The sequence below is a fragment of the Chelmon rostratus genome, chromosome 24 (genome assembly GCF_017976325.1).
Source record: "Chelmon rostratus isolate fCheRos1 chromosome 24, fCheRos1.pri, whole genome shotgun sequence".
Classification (NCBI taxonomy): domain Eukaryota; kingdom Metazoa; phylum Chordata; class Actinopteri; order Chaetodontiformes; family Chaetodontidae; genus Chelmon; species Chelmon rostratus.
The window spans coordinates 7443359-7467765 of NC_055681.1; the positions used below are offsets into that span (position 1 = coordinate 7443359).

Here is a 24407-nt window from a genome sequence, read left to right on the forward strand (position 1 = left end):
GCAGGGAGGAGAGGCGATAATTCACCAACACCCACACCTTCTCAAAAGCAGTCAGCTTCCTGCTCCTTTCAAAATGAGGGTGATGGGTGCGCTCGGCAGATCCCTCCCACGCTGCTTAGCGGCTGGCTTCCGCCCACCACCCGTGGAGCCGCCCACCTCCAGCCGTTGCCACGGCAACACATCATCATCAGTGACTTGAACTGGAGGAGGAGGAGGAGGACAGGGAGGGGAGGGGTGGCCGTTTGAGCGCCCAGCAGGGCTGCCACTGTGAACGGCAACCAGCATGGGTGTTCATGAGCTGAGCTATTCTCCAGAGAAAATCTGTCTACGTGTGTGTGTGAGAGAGGAGGGGGGGGTGAGGGAGGGAGTGGAGAGAGGGAGAGGGAGAGGATGATGGGAGGTATGTGAAAAGGACCTGCGTCAGAGTGAGTCATCAGCCAGTTTCACAATGTGTTGATGTGACGCTGATGCAAATGGCCTGTGCAGGGATTCATTTCTGTGAAAAAAGAAAAGAAGAAGAAGAAAACAAACAGAAGACAGAGAAGCTCCTTTAAAGGAAGCTGACTGTCCTTTTTGTCTTTTTGCCCGTCACCACTTTCATCCCCTTACTGCCTGGGTCTCTTTTTTACCTGCCTTTGCATGGATTACTAAGCATTTGTGCTCTTTTCCAGCTCCTCCCTGCTTCGCGTTCACATGCACGTTCAGGCTGGGAGAAAGCCGGGGCTTCCCTGCCTTGCTCAAAGGCACCTTCAGAGACGTTGCTGGTGGATGAGTGCAGCCAAGACACTGAAACTCCACCAGCTCCTCCTTCAAGCGGGAAACTCATATATAATTTACCAAAACATTATGATCACAACATTATAGTGTTACAAAGACTATAACCTATTATCACAGCACTACAAAGAGCTTTTCTGTCCCATTAGTCACTGTACTCGATATTCTGGACCTGAGCAAGGCCGCAAAAGCTCTGTCTGGTGTGCATGCTAGCACGCTAACATGCTAACAGTTGAAGTGAGGGTACGATGTGCAGCTGCATATTCGTCCAAGTTGACCTTTGGAATAATAGTTAAACAAGGTAATCTTCACTTCAGGCCCATTACTTTCTCCAGGAAAAGTTAGTTTGCAAAACTTGAGTTGAGATTCAGTCAAGCTACATACAGCTAGCAGACAAAGATTAAACTTTTTGTTTTAATACAAAGTCATTCTTGTTCTTTTTCACTCCCCTAAATACAGATCATCTTTATTAGTAAATCCATAATGAATTATTGAAAAGATGTTATGAACAAAGGTTTCCACTGTGTGGCTAACTAACATCTTCACATATCCAGCTAGCTTTAATTAGTCCAGCAAGTGTGAATGCTGGATTTATGTTGATGTTTAGCCATCATTAAGATATGTACTTTGTTTACATTTATCTTAATATTGTGTACAATTATAATGGACTTTGATGGATATTTGGGTCATATTCCTATACTTTGATAAATTTGATTACACACATATATTCTGCTAATAGTTAGATTACATGCATATGCTTACAATAATGATAGTTGGATCCTGATATGTTGATCTTATTCATTTTTTCTGCTGATGGATTGTGTGACTGAATAATCAACAGAAATTTTACTTCTCCCGGTTAAGTTTTTCCTTTATTATTCATAGAAGTGATTTAGACGAGGAGTGATTCTTTGTGTGCAAAATATATCTAAGGCCAGTGTGACCTAGAACAGGAGGTTTTGAGATAGAGGCCTGGTATGGGAGACATCTTGGGGCCCTGGACTTAAGATAGAACAGGTTGGCGTCAGGGATAAGGGTGTCTCTAGATTTGTCCTTGCAAACAGGTTGCTGGGCCGGTGACATTGGATTCTCGAAGATGAGCAAGCAGAGGAGATAGAGAGTGCCCGTAGCCAACGAGAAGGAGCCGACGACTGTTTCAGCATTTCCTCATGTTCTGTCTATAAAATACTGGGTCAGGGAGAGGTAGTGTGTCAGACTTCGTGAACTGACCCAACTCTGTGGATCAGGGAAAGGTTAAGTCCAGACCCAGAGCTCTGTAACCTTGCACATTCTATTGATGTTAAAATAAAACAGATTTTTTGGGACTCAACATCTTCTCCTAACCCAGAGGACCAGAGAGATTTTTGAGACATGTCCTCGACAATTTAAAAATTAGCTCCAGTTGGCAACCTCAGGCTAGCTTCGGCCCAGAGCCGGCACCTGGGATTGAAGCAGAATTCTTAAGGCAAATTGGGTTTAAGTATGCCTCCCAGCCATGCTGCTGTCAAACATTTTAGCTGTTTTGAACATTCGGAAATAAAATGATCACCATTTTGCTTTATACAGTTTCAACATTTTTGACTTTAAATATTAGTGTGGATGATTTTAGCTGATTTAGAGATGATTTTGGTAAACAATCCTGCCATTACATGGTGAACCACAAACAAACCACAGGTTTTGAACTGGATTTAGAGGACAGTGATCACAGAACGCACCTCACAATAGAGTTCAAAAAAATAAAGTTTAATGTTTATGTGCTGTATAACAAATAAAATATATTAGTGTTTAAAAAACAGGTGCATAACTAGGTGAAGCCTAATCTATCACTTTACAATAAACAGTGTGGAGAACAGTGATCAGTGAGACGGCAGGTCAGACATGCGCTAGTCTCTGAAACATCGTACAACAGTCACGCTAACTAGGCCAGTGTTTGAGCCAATCCGGCTGGAAACTACAGGTTTCTTGTCCCCGAGCCATGATGGCTTTATCTCCCAGAATTCACCAGCTAGTTCAGCTTTCGCCGACTAGATTTTTACAACAGATCACGACTCAGAATTCACGCTAGTTTCTCGCCATAGTGGCTGCTCGAAACAAAACAATGAAACCTCGTGAAAAGAACACAATGTCTTTAAATACAAACACAGTGCCCTGCGCACCGAAAGGGAGACAACACAAACATTTCCAAGTTGCAGGTGAGTTCCCCACCCTGAAGTTCATGACAGACACACAGTTACTGGGCACACAACAAAATGATGGATCCATATAGTATGCAAATAGACTTATTACTTACATAAATATTGCATTGGTCTGTCAATACGCTGAGTGAGACTAAACTATCTGTAGGGAGTTGGGGGAAAGGAGAGTTAGACCAAATTGTCTGGACATTGTTATCATTTTGGACCAAACAGACGTATTTACACAGTGTGGCAAACACATAAAAACACAGTGAACACTTATTTGTTATGTATTTACCTCTAAACAGCAAAAACACATCTTTGAAATATGCACTGATGGCCATCACAGGTGGATTAAACACTGTTAAGAGCTAAGGCTAATCAACATTATCATCATGTAAAGCATGTTTTTATATACCACTTTCACACTGTTGTATTTTTTTCCTCAATGACACTTAAGTTTTCTTTTTTGTTTTTGCTCTACATACATAAACACTGTATCGACACCAAAAATCTACAGCAAAGTTACACTTGACAAAGGAAAACCCTGGTTGAGAGATTAGGCTAGCACTATTTGTTATCTTGGTACTATTTACAGACCCCCAGGCTGCTGCTCTGCGAAGAACAGCAATAAACGTGAATTTTGCTTTTTGCTTCTGCTGATGAAAAACCACATACCTGCAATCTTTAATATTTGACTCCGTTTCAGTCGAACACTTGCGTGTTGAGTGGATTTTACGACCTGTGGGGCCCTCTGAAAACTTGTTGGATCATTTCTAAAAAATACCCAGGCTTTATTCCTGAAATACTCCCTGTTTGCAGATGCGTGGTTTCAGCTCAACAGCAGTGTTTTGCTAAATTACAAAGTGAAATGAACCAATTAGCTCGGCCTCCGGCATGCCAGCCCAGCCATCCTGCCAAGACGAATGACAGAGGTCCCCTGCTGTTATTCCACAACAGTTCCTATACATCCTCTTCTTATATTACCTCCCATAAATATACACAAAACAAGAGTGAGGAAAGACGGATTAATCCCATCTCTCCCGTTTTCCCATTTGAAGTGAACGACAAAAAACTAACCTGCAACAGGGGCTGAATCCCAACTCAATCTCCCTACAGTACTTTTACACTTTTACATTTGGACACCAAAGTTAGATTTGGGAGAATGGCGGAGGCTCAGAAGACCTAGGGCGAAGATTTCCTCATTTCCTTGTAAAGTTCTGAAAATGGATTGCGAATGTTTGCATACCAGCCACTGCAGCCCACAGACAATTATGTTCCTAGAAATAAATCTCAAAATTAGGTAACATTTTGCATGTCTACCATTATTGTGTTGATGGCTTGAATGGCTTTCAATCTAAATGCTAATGTTTAGCGAGTAGTGTTTGTCATGGTCACCAGCTTAGCAAACAATTGCTAATTAGCACCATACACTGTGAACTGGGCATGTCAGTTGTTGTGCAGGTATTTCAAAAACAAAACGTAGTGGACAATTATGTTTTGACTTGATGATGTTGACCTGCAGGTGGTGCTTAATCAAAAGTAAAGGGATCATCAAGTCTTGATGAATGTCCGTACCAAACTTAATGGTAATCCACCCAAGATATTTAAGTCTTGACCAAAGTGGAGCATTGCCAGAGCACCACCACTAGTGTTGCTAAAAATCTGAAGGAGAAACACTGAATCCCTGAAATATTTTGGAATTTTAAATCGTTGGTTGAATATTGGCAGTTTTAAAAACACTAGCTATATTGTTAAAAAATGTTACTGAGATGCGAAACCCGCCAATGAGTGGACATGCAGCAATGCAGCCAACATTTCTGCTTTTGTTTCATTTCTGAATCTACGCTTGAGTAAAGACTCAGCCCCAGCATCACAGCCTGTCCAAAGAAAGCAACAAAAATACCACCCGGGCAGAGGTAAAGAGTATACAAATGTCTACAACGGATCACTCTTAAATTACAAGTACATCTAACGTGTACAATTAATCAACAAAGACCTGTAGAGCATTGAAGGGCTTCTCAACATGCTCTCTAGGTGCTTTGGCAAATACATTTTAAACAAACAACCCCCCCCCCCCAAAAAAAAACCCAAAAAATAAACTAAAATAAAAAGACAAAATCAAAGAAAAATAAATGCTATTCATGAGGCAACATTGGTTGTTAAGGCTCTACTGTGGCTGTGCTTGCTTAGTATCTATTGATGGGTAATAACTGCATACTGTCAAGTGTGAGTAGAATGAATTGAGGGTGGGTACATGGGGTGGAGGGGCAGGGGTAGTGGGAGGCGGGAGGCAGGAGGCACTATGTGGAGTCTTCCGGCTCTGACTTGATGGTCTTCTTCTCTGTGTTGCTGGACGCTCGCTGTGACGTTCCATTTTCTGAAGTGGAACACAAAGATAGATGATGGAATCATCAGCAAATAAGTTTATAGTGAAGCATAAATGCTTGTACAGACTCATAACTGTAAGGCAAATTTAATGCAGTGAATTCTCAGATTTTATGTACCTCAACTTACTCTTTTGCCCAAAATGTCCTTGAGGCAAGGCATGCAACACTCTGCCTACTTGTCCACTGAATAATAGCTCCAGCTGGATGTCTAATATCACTAACCTGTTGCTGGTGTTTTGGTCTCGTCTGTGTTGTTGTTATTGTTGTGGTTGTGATGGCGCTTCAGTTCATTGGCCAGCTGTTTGCCCAATGGGAGGTCACCTTCCTGCATGTTCTGACTAACCACCCGCAAGTTGATTGGTCTCTCATCTGGAGGGCAGACACAAGATTTCTTTATTGTCATTGAACACACAGACAGAAAAACAAAATGATTCTCATTTTGCTGAGAAGCTTTTCCTGCAGGGTGGTCCTCACCGATGATGATAATGTGATAAATAAATGTAAAATCAAACTATATTTATTATCAGGCAGAATGAGACTGAAGAGAATCCAAAGGACGCAGCAGCCAAGATGTTCTAACACTGGCTTCGTTTCACATGCTGGATATTCCCTGTGGTAACAGAGCCTGTGTTTGTGTGCGTTAAGATACAGATCCCTTGTGTTTGCCTTTCATTCCCTTTGAGAGCAAGAAAGTCGGAGAGAGCGAGAAAGAGGGGGAAGATTTTACATTATTATCTATACTGCTAGACTCTTCTATGCTCAATATTGACATAGTTATTGTTTATTTTACAGATTATTTGATTTGCATGCACACTCATAATGAGTGTATTATTATCTGTAAAGGAGCCTTGTCTTGGTGTCGATTACATTCAGGACTTGATGTTTATATGGAACATGGGAAAGCTTGTTATTTACATCCCTGTATACATGATTCAAACATGATGCAGGTTTCTATTTTTTGCTGCAACTGATAAGTTCATCAGTGATTAATCTGCCGATTACTTTTGTAACTAAACGGTTTCATTGTTTGAAAAATGCCACTAATGTCTAACAGCTTAAGGTGATGTGTTTAAATTGCTTGATTTACTTAACTAAAACCTAAATATATACAGTTTACTGTCACATATGACAGAAAGAGCATCAAATCCTCTCAGTTTTTTAAGATGGAATAAGTGACTAAAACGATTAATTGATGATCAAAATGGCTGGCAATGAATTTTCTTTTCAATTAATAAACTAATTGTTGCAGCTCTACATAGTTGACATTGCAAAACATGCTGAGATGTACTGGTGGTGGATAAAAAACACAATTCTAAATTATTAATCTTTCGCAATTTTCACCAAAAATACATTTAATCAAGCAGGTTTTGGCTACTTTGATGTAACATCGAGCCAATTTTAGTTCTCCAGTCAAGCTGTTCCGGTTGGCCAGGAGGAGAGGATACAAAAAATACAAGACATACAGGAAAAACATGGAAAATGAAGGTTAAGAAAGAGATACAGTTTGCACAGGGAGGTAAAAAAAAAAAAAAAAACAATAAAAAGATTTTAAAAAACAGTGGTATGGGAGAGAGGTTGAAACAGGAAGAGGATAAGAAGGAGAAGAAAAGAAGTGACAAGTGACAGAGAGGAAGAAAGAAAAGGGACAAGATGAAGAAAAGGAGGAAGGAAAGCAAAGAGGAGGGGGAGGAGAGAGAGAGGTAGACAGAGAGAGAGAGAAAGAAAGAGAGAGAGAGACGCCCCCCTCCAGGCAACTGGCTGGAGGTAAACAGGCGTGGGCGTGATAATTACAGGTGCATTGTGGGATTTGTGGGAACAGTGATATAATGAGCTGTCGGGAGTGGGTGAGGGAGGAAAGGGATGAAAATGAGATGAGGCCCTGAGGAGAAGTAAGATCCTGAATAATGATGTTCTTCCTCCCTCTGTGTTTGAGAAGTCAGAGCTGAAAAAACGGAGATAAAAAAAAGGTGACAGCTGCCACAACTGGGTGTGGAAAATCAGTACCTATAGGTGTTGTTTCCATCCACGCAGCCGCGCACACATCCTGTGGCATTTACGACATGAAATGAATCTTCTCTTCAAATTAACCTGCCGCACTCCAAAAAAGATCAAGTCCTATTAGGCTCCGATTCAGTCTGTTTCCTTTGAGCTTAAAGCCAACAATGGGCAACATTTGGCTGGAGACTGCACCCACAACTGGGTGTTTTCTTTTGATTGGACATCAGGGGCAGCAGTGAGCCAATTGCAACTCGGCTCACCAACTAAATCTGGACAAGCCAGACAAGCCAAAGCCTCCAGAGAGTGCCTTTCACATTTTCCGCACCGGCCCTCCTACACACTTGGAAAGGGCAGGTGAGGTGAAGGATATTCAGCTGGTTGCAATCTGCAACCTCACCTCTAGATGCCACTAAATCCTACAAGCCGGACCTTTAAATTTATACTGATGTAAAACTGAGAAAAGCAGCACATCCTCACATTTGTGCAGCTGGAACAGAGACTGTTTGCTTGACAAATAATGTGAACTATTAATTGATGATCAAAATTGCTGTTTTTTTGTTGAACTCTGAGAAGCTCCCACTCTGTATGGTTTGTGTGCGGCCATGGCAACCTGATCCATGCCGATTTGTTTCTGTGTGATCACTTTTTGAAAGAGTAATGTCCCTCCCAAAAGGACGATATCATGATGGTATTATTGTTCAAAAACATACCTTGGTTGTCTCTGCTGGCGTCAGTGGCAGCTCCGTTGGTGTTCTGGGCGTCATTGAGGTACTTTAAGGCAGCTGGGGGGATCCTCCAGTCCAGAGCCTGCAGTCGCTCTTGTACGGCGGCATCCTGGAGGATCTCCATCTGCCTGGCCAGCAGACGCTCCAGCTGCATCTGATGGCACAAACAATTTGTAAGGAGAATTTAAGGAGCAAATATATGAACAGAAAAATGAACAAGTCAAGAAAGTAGTGCAGAGGAAGTAAAAGAGCTAAAACAGCTGACTTCTGTACCTGGTGTAATATCTACGCATAGAGCTTTGACGACAACAAACAAAAATGATGAGAGTGTTCTAGAACAACCCAGGCTGGATTTTTGAGCATGATGCTGATATTTCAGAGTTAAAAAAAGATCCAGTAATTATTTGATACTGTATGTAGGCACACTTACAGGAAGGATTCCTTTAAAATTTGGTTTCCTCTGACTCATCGCCCACATACCTGATTTTTTTCAGAAAGTGGCAGTGAAATGACAGTTCAGAGTGATTATCGGGCCAAAAGCATCCACAGAACATGCTGATCTGTTGCATTGCTCATAGAAAGTCAACAGGATTCACTCCGGCACTGCACTTTTCGGAGGGCGGGCCTTGTTGAGGACTGGGGAACCAAACTGGATCTGACATTTGCAACAACACAACTGTCCCACAACAGAAAAAGGACAGTAAACAAACGTCACGCTTCCAAAACTTTGCAAATGTATGCCGAGACAGTTGTTATGGTTAACCACGCACTATGCAAGCTGATTGGTTGATCCTAGGTCCTGTTTATTTCAGCACAGCTTTGCCAAAAGTGGTCTACTAGCAGATCACAGGGAAATACTTTTTGTCCATCTTGTCGCTGTCCCTGCTGTTTGAGTTGATAAATACACATTCTTTAACGTCTGGTTGCATCTCTGTTTCTTTGTTAAATTAGTCTGTTAAATGCGACGCTGCTTTCTGGTGGACAGAATCCTTACAGGTATAAAAGAAATGCACAAGAAAACATGTGCGCATGCAGCCTGGAGAAGTCTAATTCCATCTCCAGGCAGAGTTAACATGGAGGACAAATGAAGTCAAGACTGACAAACAGTTGACACCTCAGATTTATAGAAATGAAAACAGCAGTGATATCTCTTTATTGTCAGTCTGCACATCACTGTCAGCTCACTCTATTATGGGCTGTGCTTCCATCCTCACACAGGGAAACGTCTGATATGAGTGGCGGTTCAGACGGCCTGCGGTGTGAATGCAGCCATGAAATCTCGTCTTCCTCTGAATGCGATTTCTGAGGAATCACATCAAAATGACAAGTGTAACTGCAGCCACCCAAACAGCTGATAAACCAGCATATACACAACTATACATGAAGGAGCATGTGCTTTCCACAAACACACACACGCTTCACATGTTTCCTGCGTAATTAGTTATCATAAAGCTCTCCTCCCACACTCTGGCTCTAATTAGGAACAAGCCACAGCAGCAGAGGCACTGGAAACCAATAAAGAACATTACTGGGATCAAACTGGATCCTGCTACCACAAACATCTGCTGACATGGAAGTCTGTCGCCATATCTGGTGGTGAGAATCGTTTCAACCTGACAGCTGAGGTACATTTGTTTCAGCATTACAGAGACACTGTGTGTTCATGTCTCATTTTAATATTTCCTCATTTTCATATCTGGTTGTTTTCAACCGCACACTGTCCCATCCCTTAATATCTTCCCTTTTTTTGACAGTAAAGCAGAATAAAGCAAAGTTTTTTTTGCATTTTAAAAAACTGAGTGTGAAATGTAATCAGTTAATTAATTAAACAGTCAAATAGAGGAAGTCTTTTCATTGATGAAGGCCTAGAGATGCATTTGAAGGCTCTGGAAAAAGCTAGTAAGTGACTCTTGAGCTCACTTCCTTTAGTTTGTCAACTTGTGTTTACCCTCTCGTTTATCTCCGACGACAAAGAAAGTTTTATTTTCAGCTAGCAGGATCTTTAAAAAGCAACAAATTTCAATAGGATTTGGTGGAAAGTTAGGCAAGAGGGATCGCTTAACACTGCAAACCAACAACTTGTTGGTCCATCTCTCAATTTTGTCTGACTTCCTGTCTGTGGGTCTCCAAACCCATTGGTTCCCTCTGGAGATGTAAATATTCAGAAACACCTAAAAAATATCCAGTTTGATTTTTTAAAAAAGACTCAGTAATTTCCTAAACAGCTGTTCAAACCAACAGAAGGAACAGTGCATTTGTTGGGGACTATTTTCAGCGGCAGATTAATCCACTTTTGGTGCTCTCGTGAGTGTTTGTGGCAGCAGGACAGCGTATGTGGACCTGAGACTGAATAAATAACAGTGTGTGTTCATGGTAATGAAGGAACATGTCAGCCAGTGAAACAGAGTGGCTCATTGATGTGTTAAAATGGCACAGAAGAAGAAGACCTCTCTGGTTGTAATACGCACAAAACACTGTTGGTTTGAGTCTTATTAGAAAAATAATTTCTATTGGGCAGTTTTGCAGTTTATTTGAGGTGTTAATTGTCCATTTATTGATCAGTCTATTTGTCAGCTATGTGTCTGTTGCTGTTCACTCTAGTAGATTTTTATTGGAGCTTGTAAAAGATAATCCGTCCGTCAATAAATTCAACATTTACGACAATTAGAAATGCTTGTGTTTCACTCCCTCATTTTGTTACTGCGCCCCCGGCGTCCCTGAACGTCCTCCCATCTCACCGTTAATGTTCAGAAACACAGCTGTGGGTTTGGGATTTCGGGGGAGTCGTAACAAAATCAAACAGCAACATGAATTTCATCGCACTTGTCTGCCCACCTGCAGGTTTCGTCCGACGGTTTCTTCTCCTTTCGACTTGGCGCAGGCCAGCTGCTCCCTCAGCATCTCCTGCCTCATGTGGATGGCCTGCAGCGCCTCCTGGATGTCGAAGAAGTTCTCCTGCAGGAGCAGAAAAGAGCCAATGTGAGCCTTATTTCTGTCATTTCTGTTCATAATTTCAAGTGAAATTAAACATTTTCCCCTTATGGAACAACTCTAAAAGAGATTCAGAAGAACAGCAGATTGCAGGTCAGATTTGAGGGCTATTCCTATTCCACTGAAGACAAGTCCACTGCACTGGAAAGATTGGAAGTTAAAGGACAGGAGGAGTTCACTATCAACAATTATTAAAAAGTACTCAAATATTAGTCTGCATTCTTAAAATGATCCAAAAAACTTTGACATTGTCAAGAAGACACAGTTAAATGAATTTATAAAATGTGAAAGGAAAAATGTGAAAACTATAGCGATGGTTGCTTTCATTATTATTGTCATTTTGCATATTATTATAGTTTTATATCTACTTATCATGATCTAAATATTTGAACACCCTCCTTTTGACTACTATTTTCAAAAAGTATTAAATAAATAAAGGTTATGTATTTAAAAATGTATTATTATAGCATCAATAGGGTGAGATCAGGAAACTTATTATTTGTCTCATTGCTCTTATTTCTTGTAAACATCTAGATTATTTGCATTTCCTTTGATAACAGAACAACTGACAAAACAAAGTGGAATTTTTGGGAGTTTTTCTGTTTCTGCACAACAGCGGCCTGAAAGTGAATTTGGCAGGAATTCCCCTCCTTCGGGAGTAGTTTTTTGTGAGCAGGTGCCGATTCATCTGCGACTCTTCGTCTTGGTTGAAATCCCGGCAGAGTTTGCAGCCACCACATGTTTTCAATCATTGGTTTACAAACTGAGAGGCTCCATTCAGAGCTCAAAGAAATCTCCCAGCCAAGTGTGTCAGCAGATGAACACTGAGAGATCGCTTTGTACTCTGTTCAAGGCTGTTGCTGCTGTGTCCGTTCTGTGTCTGATAACTGCCCACAGAGGAGCTGCCGAGTTTGCGTCTTTACATCGGAAGCATTTTAAATATGGAGAATGGACCAATGAGTGAGCTTCAGCTCTATGTTCAACAATATTTATCACAAGCAACCAAAAGCAAAGAGGTCAAAAGCGAAAGCATGTCGATATTGAAGTGATCGTCCATCATATTTTCAGTGACTGACGCAGATCGAGTGCAGAGAATCTTTCCCATTTGCCGAATGCTCACTGTGTGGAAACTCTTTTATACAGGAAGTGATGCATTTTACTGTTCTGGTTTGTTTAAAAGAGGCAGCAGAAGAAGTGGCTTCTAGCTGAAACTACAGAAACTCACTTTTCAGGCTGCGGCTATTTTTATTATCAACTAATGTGGCGATTTTGATTTTTGCTTGTTTTGTGTAATCAACGAATGTTGGCATTTCTGACTCCCTTTATGATCCCCTTTTAGACAAGTCAAAATTGTCTGGTTGGGATCATAATTAATGTGCTGTTTTCACAAAATAAAGCAGTTAAAAAGTCTTAAAATTCCGACAAAAACTAAATCTATGATTGTGCTTCAAGTCTCCACATCACACTTGTGTAATTTGCATTCTGGGGTGTGATCGGTGTTTAGGTGTTAAACTCATATTGATGGATAGCAAAGAGAAAGTGGAGCAGGATTCGAATGTTTCATTGATTCTCAAAATATCTGCAAATTAATCAAATGGAGAAATTCTAATGTTTAATAACCACAAATATTCCCAGTGCACAGTTGTGAGTGGACGGCAGCGATGCTTCACTCACCTCTGTCTTAATCCTTTTAGGGGATGGCTCGTCTCTGTCTCCACAGCGAGACCTGCAGACAAACATCAGCAAACACACTTCAGGACTTCATATTCAAGGGTTGTATTCAAAACCACTTCCTGTCAGCTGGGGTCGGCTCGTCAAGCTTTTTTCAGTGGTGGCAAGTACAAACAGCATGAATGCCGAGATGAATGGACGGCACATCCTCACTCATAAGGAAGTGGCGTGCATTTCATTCTCACGCTTGATTTGAAAAGGTGAGGAGACACGAATGTTACTTCAAAGTAAGAGCTGACTGTCACAAACGTTTGGATCACTCATTTCACAGGAAGACAGAAAGATGCTCATCCAGAAATGTCGAGTCAGCGCTGCAACTCGACAGCTAGAAACATTTCTTGCACTATCGTTGCTCAACACGCACAAAAACATAAAATCTAATCTAAGCATTAAGATAAAACAATGGCAGACTCAGTTTAAGCTCTTACTTGCTGGTGCGGTAGGTGTATTTGTAGGTGACCTCTCTGGAAATCTGGCGGGCGAGTCCGAACAGCTCGTCTCGACGAGTCAGCAGAGCCATGTCCCTCATGCAGAGCTGGGCCGCCGCCTCGTTCACCGTCAGCTACACATCGCACACAGTGAGTCAGGTTAGTTTCGGAAAAACACAGACAAGCAAGCCGAAAGGAGGCGGGAATTTAAGGACAAATTCTATTATCAAGCTTAAATTTCAGCAGGAAGTGAACCTCATGCAGCGTCAGGTGTTTGCCGTCCCTCCTCTTGGAGTCAAAGCGTCCATAGATGGCGCTGTATTTACGAATCTCCTCTTCCCTCCGCGGGTCATCGTCGCTCATTTCAAAGATGTGTCCGATCATCTTTGCCAGTTTCTTGTTGTTCTTCAGCTGCTCTTTGACCTCAGCTAGGTCTGTCTTAGGAAGTCCAGGTGCCATCCTGTCCACGCACTCCAGGACTGACTGGACGGCCGCGGCGTCAAGAGCCTCTAAAGCGTCCCTCGGTGAGGACGGGGAGCCGAGGTCCGACGGCGACAGGCTGTGCTCACTGTCGTTGCTGTGGCCCGACCAGAATCGTGCCTCGCTGCTGCCCTGCAGGGGTGACCCGGCTGACACTTTGTCCCGTGCCACGTCCAGCTTCCCTGGGTCGGAGCAGGCGGCTGCGACGGCTTTGGGCATCTTGACGCTGGCGGTGTTGGCTCGGTCCTGTCCGCTGAGCAACGTGGGCGAGCCCTCAGGCAGCTTGTAGACCGGGATGCTGCAGACGGGCAGCGATGTGAGCGGCTGGTTGAAGATGGCCGGGTTGGTGACCCAGTCCCGCAGTGCCTTCTGCAGGCGGCGCACGTGGAGCGGCTTGCTGGCCATGCCAACGAGGGCCATGATCTCCAGGAACTCCTCCTCCCCGGCCTCGCACAGCTGCTGCACGTCGTCACCGCCCTGCTGGATGAAGGCCTCGTAGTAGTAGAGCAGGTTCGCCCGCTGCAGAATTCGGTAGAGCTGCAGCTCACCCAGGGTTCTTGGCAACACCGCCGCCATACCTGAGGGAAGACGCACAATCTGACCTTAGATGATAGGAAACGTGAGCCAAACAAGTTTACTATTTAAAGGACTAACTTAAAGGGTTCAATGAGAAGATCAGTACCACTCTAAAGCTGGAACCAGCAGCCACTTAGCTTAGCTTAGCAGAGACTGGAAACAGGGGGAAAGAGTTAGCATAACTCTGTACAAAGACAACAAAATCCACCTACTAGGACCACTAAAGCCCACTTATTAACACATTATATCTTTTTTTGTTTAATCAGAAGCATAAAAATGACAAGTTGCAGCTTTACCGGAGCCTATGAGCCAGACTAGGTGGATTTTGTTGCCTTCATACAGAACCAGGCTAGCTGTCGAGTCTTTGTGCCAAGCTAAGCTAACCAACTGCTTATCATCTAACTTTTGGCCAGAAAGCAAATAAGCATTAAAAAAATCCATCTTTTTTTTTAAAGCTGAGGAACTCGTCCAGTCCTTCAAATAATTGCAGATGTGGAAATGTCAGATAAGTCATTTATGAACTGGATGGCCTGAAATCCCCCTGCTGAGCGCCAAATGGCGACAAAACCAAGTTTGTCCTTTAAAGATAAGTCAGACAGGCAGAGAAACAAGGGCATTAACTCAGACGATGAGCTTTTTTTGTCACACTGCTCTAGACAAACACTCTGCACTCTTTTTTTTCCTGGATTGTTAATTAGCAGCAACTAAAGCAAAGAAAGCAAGTTTTTGGCCTTGGAGATAGTTTGACAACAAAAATTCAAAGTTTTAAGTTTGGATGCAAAGATACAGTGTAAAGCTCGAAAATTGACCTTGATTCTTTCTCCACTCTCTTTATTGGATGTTGCCATGTTTCATGTTCCGCACCTAAATAACCACTGTAAACTGAAATTGAGACACGTTTCTATGAAAACTGTAAAAGACTTATATTTGGACTGTACATGTTATTCTTGGCAGGTGCATGAGTGCAGTTTATCAGGCCTCAGCAGGTGTGTGAGAAGGTTAAATTTGGCGACTTTTCCATCAAGAACGCCACGAGTGCCTTATATTTTTAGAATCCATGATACTGGTAGGATTTTCAAGGTTTCCCCTTGAGCCCTGTTTAGTAAATGACATCTTTTCAGGTGTTTGAACTTGAGAATATTCCTGTTGTATGTCACAAAAAGACACTGTAGGTGCATGGGTGAAAGACTACAAAGCCTTTTACAGGGTTGTATTTATCACACTTGCATTGATGATCAAGGATGTTAGCAGTAGTTTAGTGCCACATTCTGCATGAATGCAGATGATGCTAAAATGCTGAAAGTCTGCTTTTTTTCATCTACTGCCACTATTTTAGCTCTTCATGCATCAGGGCAGATTCCACATTTGCAGAACCCTGTGAATAAACCCTTTCTGGATGTGTGTTTGGCTGTTTGCTGCCCTGTCAGCTCGTCAGATTAGTATTTATCTTCGAAAGCGACACTGTCATTCACCCTGCCTCCGATCTCAAGCCTTACAAAGCAGAGAAACACTCAGAACTGTGCCAAATACGTGTCACTTGCCACCTTGAATTTGAGAAAATGCTAGTGGAGGTCTGAAAGAGGCTTGTTTCTGACTCTTCCTATGTGCATGTGAGGCCCTGCGGAGGCCTTGCTGACAGAGGAGTGGCAGTCAGCAGGCCCGGGTTGCTGGGAGGACCACATGCCTCTCTCCACCCCTGCAGGATGTGTAGGTGGTGGGCTCGCCTCGCCCAGAATAGGCCCAGAGAGCCTCAGCCCTGGGAGCCAGGCAGGCCTCGACTCAGCCTGACTGAGTCGGGAAAACGACAAAGACGAACGCTGCCAGAGAGAAGACGGCCGCCAAAATGATCATCTACATGTCGACCATCTATACCTCCAGTTTTGTTTCTTATTGTTTGGAAGCACAAATACTGCTGCTGCTGCTGCTAACAGAGCTTTTGCTAATTCACAGCCTGCAAGCAGCTGATCCCCTTAATGTCTATAAACCAGACTAGCAACAAAAAGTAGCTGAAACAGGTTATTGTGATGCGTCAGTTGATCCATTTCGTAAAGTTCTCAGTCACACTGAACAGTGTCGGTTTAGCATTCAAAAAGCAGCAGCTCTTCTGAGGTTTTTCTCCAGCCGATTGTACAACTTCATAACTTTCTCCCACATCCATAATATTACCCGACGCTCGTCTCAGATGTCGTCTTTCTAGCTTTTTAGCTTTAATCTTTGCTGTTTAAAAACGTCTCCAATGTTCGACCTCTCTGTTGAGCTGCTGACTTTTAAACTCTCGGGCCTTGTGAGAAATGCTGCTCAAAACAGAAATATAGCAACATGACACAAGAACAGGAAATAAATTCGCAACTGAACAAACAGTCACTTTGCAAATCTGGAAAACACGTGTGGAACAAAGACGGAAGCTTATTGAATTTAATCAGTCCATTTCTTAATGTTCCTAAACATAAAATGCTGTTTCTGAAATATCAACCTTATTTTCTGTCTTAAAATGAACGTGGTGTGTTTTCAGCATTGGGACAACATTTGAGGTGCTCAGGGTAATTAAAGCTCTCATTCAAAATGAGTAAAAGGTGAAAAATAATTCCAACGAGACATCTGGGCAAAGTTTGGGATGTTAGCATTCGTGAGAAGATTCAGATCCAAATCAAAAAGATGAAGCTCAAGACGCGCAATCGTTATTTCCTGAGAACAACTTTCCATCTGCATCGCCTGCGTCAACACAAGCGTGGCCTCGAACGCAAAGTCAGAGTACAAGAAAGTAGTGACACAGCACAATCACTGTGGGAACACAGCATCACGCAGGAGAGGAAGCTCATCATGAGCATCCCGATGCAACAACCAACCAAAACAACTGGAAAACATGACCATTCAGGTTATCACGTGATTCATGATGAAAGGTCATTCATCAAAGTTCAGCCTGTTTGGGACTAATGTGGCAACAGCTGAAAGTGGGACTGGAACAGAACTTACATTTAGTTTTATTCAATAAGTCAGCAGCCATCATACACAGCATTCTGGAAATAACATGAAAAGCCACAGATGTTAATATCGACTCAGCATCTAAGTTTTGACAGCGGTGGAAATTTCGGACCAAGTTCTCAAAATGTGACTGCAGCAACGAGCCTCGTCTCCAAACCAGCCAATGAAAGCACAACATGAGAAGACGCAAGATATACTGGACAAGATGAAGATTTGTATCATGATCTGAGCAAAAATATGAGCGTTACAGCAGTGGTTGACCTAGTGTGAAGAATGAAAACTACACCTGTCACACCTCCACAAGCTATTGGCTAATAGCTGCGTAAAGAGGGCGTGATTTTCGTTTAAGTCAAACAAAAAAAAAAAAAGCCTCCTCGGATAAAATGCTGTTTGATTGTTTGAATTCTTGAGGATTTGAGATTTATAGCCATTTCTGGCACAATGTGATCTGCCCTAAAACTCATATTGCACAGACCGACAAAGATGTCATTAGAGCCATTTCGCACAGCACGAACCTGCAAGATTACTGTCACTGCACAGTGTGCAGGGAGCTTACCTGCTGCTACTCAAATGCACCTACTCTGATGATGGAGTCATCGTTTTAGTCCCTTTTCCGGCAAAAATGCCAAACATTCTCTGTTTCTGGCTCCTTAAAAATGAGGATTTGATGCTTCTGTCTGACACATACGACAGTAAGCTGCACATCTCTGAGTTTTGGACTGTTAGATGAAGAAGTGTGTCACCTCTTGGAGAGCATTTTTCTGTATTTTCTGACAATTCATGAACCAAACAAAGACAGAGCTTGTTAGCTGTAGCCATAAATAGAACTAAGACACTTCCACTTGGTCACTGAAGGTGTTTTCTGCTGGTTTTTCACAATAAAGTGTGGACTATATTTAGCTGCAGCGCATGCAGCAGGTAAAGTGTCCATCAGCTGCAGGGACAAACCTCCGTCTGGAGAATAAAATGATGCCGGTGGCTGCAGCAATAAAAGTACCACACTGTGTTTCTACTTATAGAAACTGGATTCTTTGACTTCACTGACAAAATAGCTTCATAATGCTGATCGCCAGTGTGTTGGTTCAACAGCCGTCTGCACAAACACTCTCAGACTGCCATCTAACAGCCTGCCATCTTACTCCAGTTTCATCACAGCAGACGTGAGTGTGTGTGTGTGTGTATGTGTGTGTGTGTGTGTGTGTGTAATATGCGGCTGTGAATGGCTGGCTCTAATTGAGGTCCTGCTTCACAAAGCGAGTTTAGCGAGTTCGCCTTTTCACCTAGAGAAGCGAGGCGTGCGCTGGCACAATGGCACCAATGGCACACACACAAACACACACTTAGATTACACACACACACACACATATTCTGATGTGTAGTTTTCCAGGTGAAATGCCACGCAGCAGAGCAGGGTGACCTCAGCCCCTCCATCAGCAAAGTGAAGAATACTTTAACTTCACTCTGATTCAGGAGGAATTTCCAAGTTTCAGTCATGTTGTTATCATCACTATGAGCTGGGAACCATGTGTTCATGCGTGTGTGTGTGAGAGCGGTGTCCTCAGTCCTTGAGAGCATCACATTTACTACAATTATTGAGTGAATGTTAAAAATAGCAGAAATGGGCCAAGCAGCACAGCTGACAACCACACACAAACTCTGATACTGTATATGAATGTGCAATCCTCTGATAACTCCTGGAATATTCCTGTAGTAACTTGTCTATGGTGCTTTACAATCATGTAGTCACCTTTCATGACACTTTAACGAATAATACACATTCATCATGCACATTGTGTGGCTGTAACTGCGCTTTTCATCTCTAATATTCACATAAAGTCTCATCTCTGTGTATAATGAATCCATAATCAGGCATTTTCATCTCTTCTAGTATCTTTTCAGTTTTCCAGTTGAGAGTTTAACGCGTCTGTGGTGAGTTTACAGACAGTCTGTGATAATCGAAAGCATTTCCAATAATATTCCTATAATAACTGGTGATGCTACCGGTTAGCTATCTTTGCAACACATGAAAGAATTGAGGATAAAAGCAGCAGTTAACATGCAGCATTAAATTCGTGGCTATTTGAGCCTACCTGGTGAGTTTTTGGCCCCCTTTGGTCCGCCCTGGTCCAGCTCTTCTTCCTCTCTTTCTCCTTCTTCTAGACTGTTTATCAACACCAAGTCTGGGTGTCAATTGTGCAAAAGGAAAGCCCGCAGAGAAGGGATCCCCCCGGACAGCGACGCGCGTAATATCAAAAATGTGAAATCAAAGGAAGGAACTGAAAGATTATTTCCAGGACAAGAAGAAGCAAAAGAGCGCCTGCTTGTCTTTGCGTGCTCACACCGAGCGACACTCCGCTCCTCTTGCTCTCTTTCTGGAAACTTTTTCTTTCTCCTGTCGCTGAGAGAAGAAGAAAAAAACGCAGGATATCAGTAAAAAACCGCTGACCTTCGTGCGTCTTTTGGTGCGTCTTTTTTCCTCCAAGTGTGTGTTGCGTGTGTGTGCGGGTATGATATGTGTGAGTGTGTGTGTGTGAGTGTGTGTGAGTGTTTGAGTCCTCTCCCAGCGTCTCTCCACTCCCCTGCACTGCTCACCACTATCGATCACACACATTCACACACGCACACATCCGGTAGGCGCGAAAAAGTAAAAGCACCGTTCATGAGCGTTTACATAAGTCGTATGCGTGAATATATCCTCAAAATGAAACAGTATGTAGAAATGCTAAATTTACTCAAATCGAAATTACATACTCATACTCCCATATCCTTTCCTGCAGATTCAACCTAAAGTACTATTAATTGTCACTGAAGTGTCTTTAGTTTGGTTTTACTTCCATTACAAGTCAAAATATCATTAAGCAGAAGTACAAAGACATCAAAGAATCAAAAGAAAAGTATTCAACAGATGTCAGTGTGACATTATATTATTGGATTATTATTTATTTACTTACTGCATAAGCACTTCATGCTGTAGCTGGTCAAAATTAAGATGATCTTATCTAACTAACTATAAATTCTACTGTAGTTCAAACTATAACATTTAACCTGCAATGCATCATATTTCATAAACTAAGCACATACTTGAATGTAAACACTTGATCTTCAAAGTTACTATAGCTGTCAGATAATTGTCAAAAGTACAATGTTTGCCTCTGTAATGTAGTGGAATAGAATTAAAAAGTAGCAGAAAGTACTGTCATAGCGTACAAGTCTCGAATTTCTCAAAATGACACTGAAGTACAGTACTTCAATCAATATATGTAGTTACCTTCCACCACTGTGTGTAACAGACTCTTTCCTCAAAAAGTTTTTCACAGGAGGGATGAAAAAATAACCACAAATCAGCAGAGAAAGAAAAGTAAAACAACAATACTCCACAAATCCTGTATTCACAGTAAAAGTACATATTTATGAAAGGTGTTATATTATTGCATTGTTATCATGAACATGTAGGAAGCATTTCAGTGCTGCAGCTGTTCCAGCTTCTGTGGTATTTAATATCCTATTTTATTTTGCTTGTCAACACCCATTTGTTCTGTGCTTTCATGTCAAATCGTATTTCAGATGCTTTTATTTTCTCGGCGCTTCCTATGTCGTCGCGTTCTGACCGCGCGCAGCTTCACGCGGGCCGCAGAGTAAAAAGTGGGATATTCCGCGCGGTTGCCACAGAGCTCTCTCTCTCTCTCTCTCTCTCTCTCTCTCTCTCTCTCTCTCTCTCGCCCACGCGGCTCCCTGCGTGACGCAAATCCGCGCGTGGGCGGACACACGGGGCGTGGGAGGCTTTCTGCACGGAATACCAAACACAGGCAGGTTCAACACCCACAGAGGCTCAGAGAGACACAGCAGTTTGCGCACTTCATGTTCTCAAACTAAATTATTATTGGGAGATTACTTCATCATTTGATCCTGAACTGTAAATATTGTCCGAACCGATAGTCAATAGATACCAGAATCGATCACTGTGCACTTTAAAACCCTGCAGCTGGTTTGAAACTGTTGTTTTAATGGAACAATGCTTGTTCTTGAGATGTGCACATACACCTTAAATGTGAATATGAGCACATTTTCTATCAATACAGTTTGTTTTAGTGTATATTTTGTCTTCATCAGTGTATATTTTATGTACAGCATTGTGTACATGTGTTTATTTTTACATAATTTATTTTTATTTATGTATATTTTGTGGTCATATGTATGCATTTTCTTTGAAAGTATATATTTTCTGTATGCACAATGTTACCACAGAACTTTCCCTTCATGTAAAATGTGTGCATGTGTTTCTGTTTTTTTGTATATATTCATTGTGTACAACGTGTTCTCACTGTGTCCATGTGTAAAATGTGTACACTGGCCTGGTTTTACACATACATTCTACTGTCTCCATGTAAAACATGAGTAGTAGCATATTTTCTATCTATAAATTGTGTGACATGTATGTATTTTCTAAACAGTGGGTCCGCGTGTGCATTTCCTTCATGTAAGATATGCGCATGCTGTATATTTATGATGATTCTGCTTATTGTGTTGTATATATTGTCTTTATAAGTACACTGTATATTCCACACACGTGCATGTTTTTTTGTGTAAAATCGCAGCATGGATGCATATTTTTACATATGTAAATATACTTTTTAAAATCCAGTGACAAAACAGTTTCCCTGGATAAATTGTTTGTATGTAGTGGTAGTAGTAGTAGTAGTCTGTGCAGTGCTTCCTTTATATGTATTTGTTTTCTACATGTACAATGTGTCCATGTGTACATTTTATTTATATATAATGTGTGCATACATATGTATTTGTACACATGTGCATTGTATGCCTGTAAAAGGCATACAATGCACACGTTAATATCAGTATATCTATAAGTTGTTTATATTATACATGTATAAGGTGTCTGCTCTTTTAAGATATATACATGTATGACCATATGTCATATTCATCTATGAATCCTATGTTATTATGTGCAATCTATGCTTTTATGCTTATTTATTTGCATATTTTGTCAAAATGAAGGTATTTGAGTGTGGAGGTTCCTGGTTGACCTTTGGGAACAGAATGCACGACACAATAAGTTCAAAGATCATCTTATCAGCCCTTCAGCTGCATCTCATGGTCTTCCGCAGGAAATGGACTGATAAAAACGCCATGAGCGCCTTTTTACGCATTAAAATTTATGTTCAGAGGCGAGGAGGTCTTACGTTACATCAGCTGGTACTTTTTTTTGCTTTGTGGGCGAAAACAAAACATGTAAACTGTATGTTTGAATACTCCAGGTGTGATTCAGACTCATCTCAAGGTTCCTTGTTTTAGTCAAATGTGAGAGGAAGTGTCGTTTTTAGAAAAGACAGAATTAGAAAAGTTGTATGAAACATTCCTGATAACTGCTAAAAGTAGTGGTGAGCAGGACTTCCTGCAAAGAGTTTTTTCTCCCACAGTCAGACATTTTGGTTCAGTGTCATATTGACGTATGTCCAATCGGTTTGTCATCGTTATTACTGACTGATATCTATACAGGCAGGATTGGTCACGTGTGTGAAGCTGGGCGCCACACAAGTGCGTCAGTGAAACAGGCCTGTGTGCAAACAGTCAGTTCAGATTCAGAGATTTGACAATCAGCAGCGATGTGACGAGGCATGCAAATGGTTTCCAACGCAGGGAAGCGGCGAGCAGGAAGCCCTGTGTACAGTGTGTGTGTGTGTGTGTGTGTGTGTGTGTGAATTTTACTGGTTTGCTCAAAGTGTTTCCCCAACGTGACTTTCACCTCAGACAGACAGACAGAGAGCTGATCTGGAAACAGCTGCAGGCTGCAGCCACATGTTTATAACCAAGTGTGGTTATAAACCACACTACTGCAGAATACTACAATACTTTATGTATCTCAGTATATAACACACTTATAAGATACTTCTGATACTAAAACTGTGATTAATAATAATAAAACAGCTGCTGCCCCAGTAGTTATTTACATGAGTATTTGTACTGATCCCACTACAACTACTATTTCCACTACTACTGTTAATTGTACCCATAATACTACTAGCATTAATGCTACTAACTTCTGTGGTTACCATTATTAGTGCTACTAAAACTGTTTGTACTGTTCCGAGTACTGCAACTATTGCTACAACTACTACTACTACTACTACTATTATTATTACCTCTGCTGCTGTTATGAATACAACTATTAGTGTTACTACTATTGGTGTTATAACTGTTACTGCAGTTCCTAGTACCACTACTACAACTACTAGAACTAATACTATGACTGCTAATTTGACGGATGCAACAGTACTGAAACTATGAGTTGCTTTAACTACTACATTTCAGATACTACTACTACTACTAGCTCAACTTATCACCAGTCATAGCTTTATAGTATTACTGCTACAGCTGCTACAAGTACTGATAAAACTGTTACACAGTTTTTTACAAGTACCAACACTACTGCAGCTACTACTACTACTACTGGTACTCCACAACTGACTGCAATCTAATCAAATGTAATACAGCTGAAACAATTATCCTAATCATTGCCACAACTATGTCTAAAACTAGTATACATACTACGATATTAATGCTAACACTGCCTCTACTACTTCAGCTACATATACGACTACTTCTGTTGCCATTAGGACAAATACAACTGCTGCCACGACTAGTACTAACACTATGACCAATATTTATACTGTTAATACTACTTGTAACACTTGTAAGTACCACTAATACCACTATTTCTACCACTCCTACTACCATTACTGCTCCTACTACCAAATACTACTGCTACTAATTCTACTACAACTACTTCTTCTTCTACGACTGCCAGTAACACTACTACAGTTCAGTCTAATAAAGTAACAAGACAGACTGTACATATGTTACTTACTATGGTTACTGATGGTGTCTCATACAGGAACATCCTGTAAGGAGGTGAGAGGTCAGAGGTCACAGCATCCATGCAACAAAGACCTGAGCTGAACAGTAAGCGGAGGAGAACATACAGGCACGACTTTGAATATCTGATGTGAGATGAAGGCCAGAAAAGCGAGCAGAGAGCTGGGAAACGCTGTAGAATCAAATCTCCAAGCGATCGCTTTCACTCGATTCCCTATCAATGAGCTATTCTGGGGAATTAGGCCAGCCGCCACCAGTGTAACACCC

The 24407-nt window shown here is 41.7% G+C and overlaps 1 protein-coding gene across 1 annotated transcript; it reads right to left on the minus strand.

Annotated features, from left to right (window-relative positions):
• Positions 1 to 2504: 2504 nt before the first annotated feature.
• Positions 2505 to 24180, minus strand: LOC121627305 (NGFI-A-binding protein 1-like). Its single transcript, XM_041966148.1, has 9 exons — positions 24133 to 24180; positions 19340 to 19647; positions 13467 to 14269; positions 13212 to 13345; positions 12727 to 12778; positions 10897 to 11016; positions 8047 to 8215; positions 5561 to 5707; positions 2505 to 5328 (listed from the first exon to the last, which is right to left on the minus strand). Exons 3-9 carry the CDS (start codon positions 14265 to 14267, stop codon positions 5252 to 5254), a joined length of 1500 nt encoding a protein of 499 aa, XP_041822082.1. The 5' UTR covers positions 14268 to 14269; positions 19340 to 19647; positions 24133 to 24180; the 3' UTR covers positions 2505 to 5251.
• Positions 24181 to 24407: the final 227 nt, after the last annotated feature.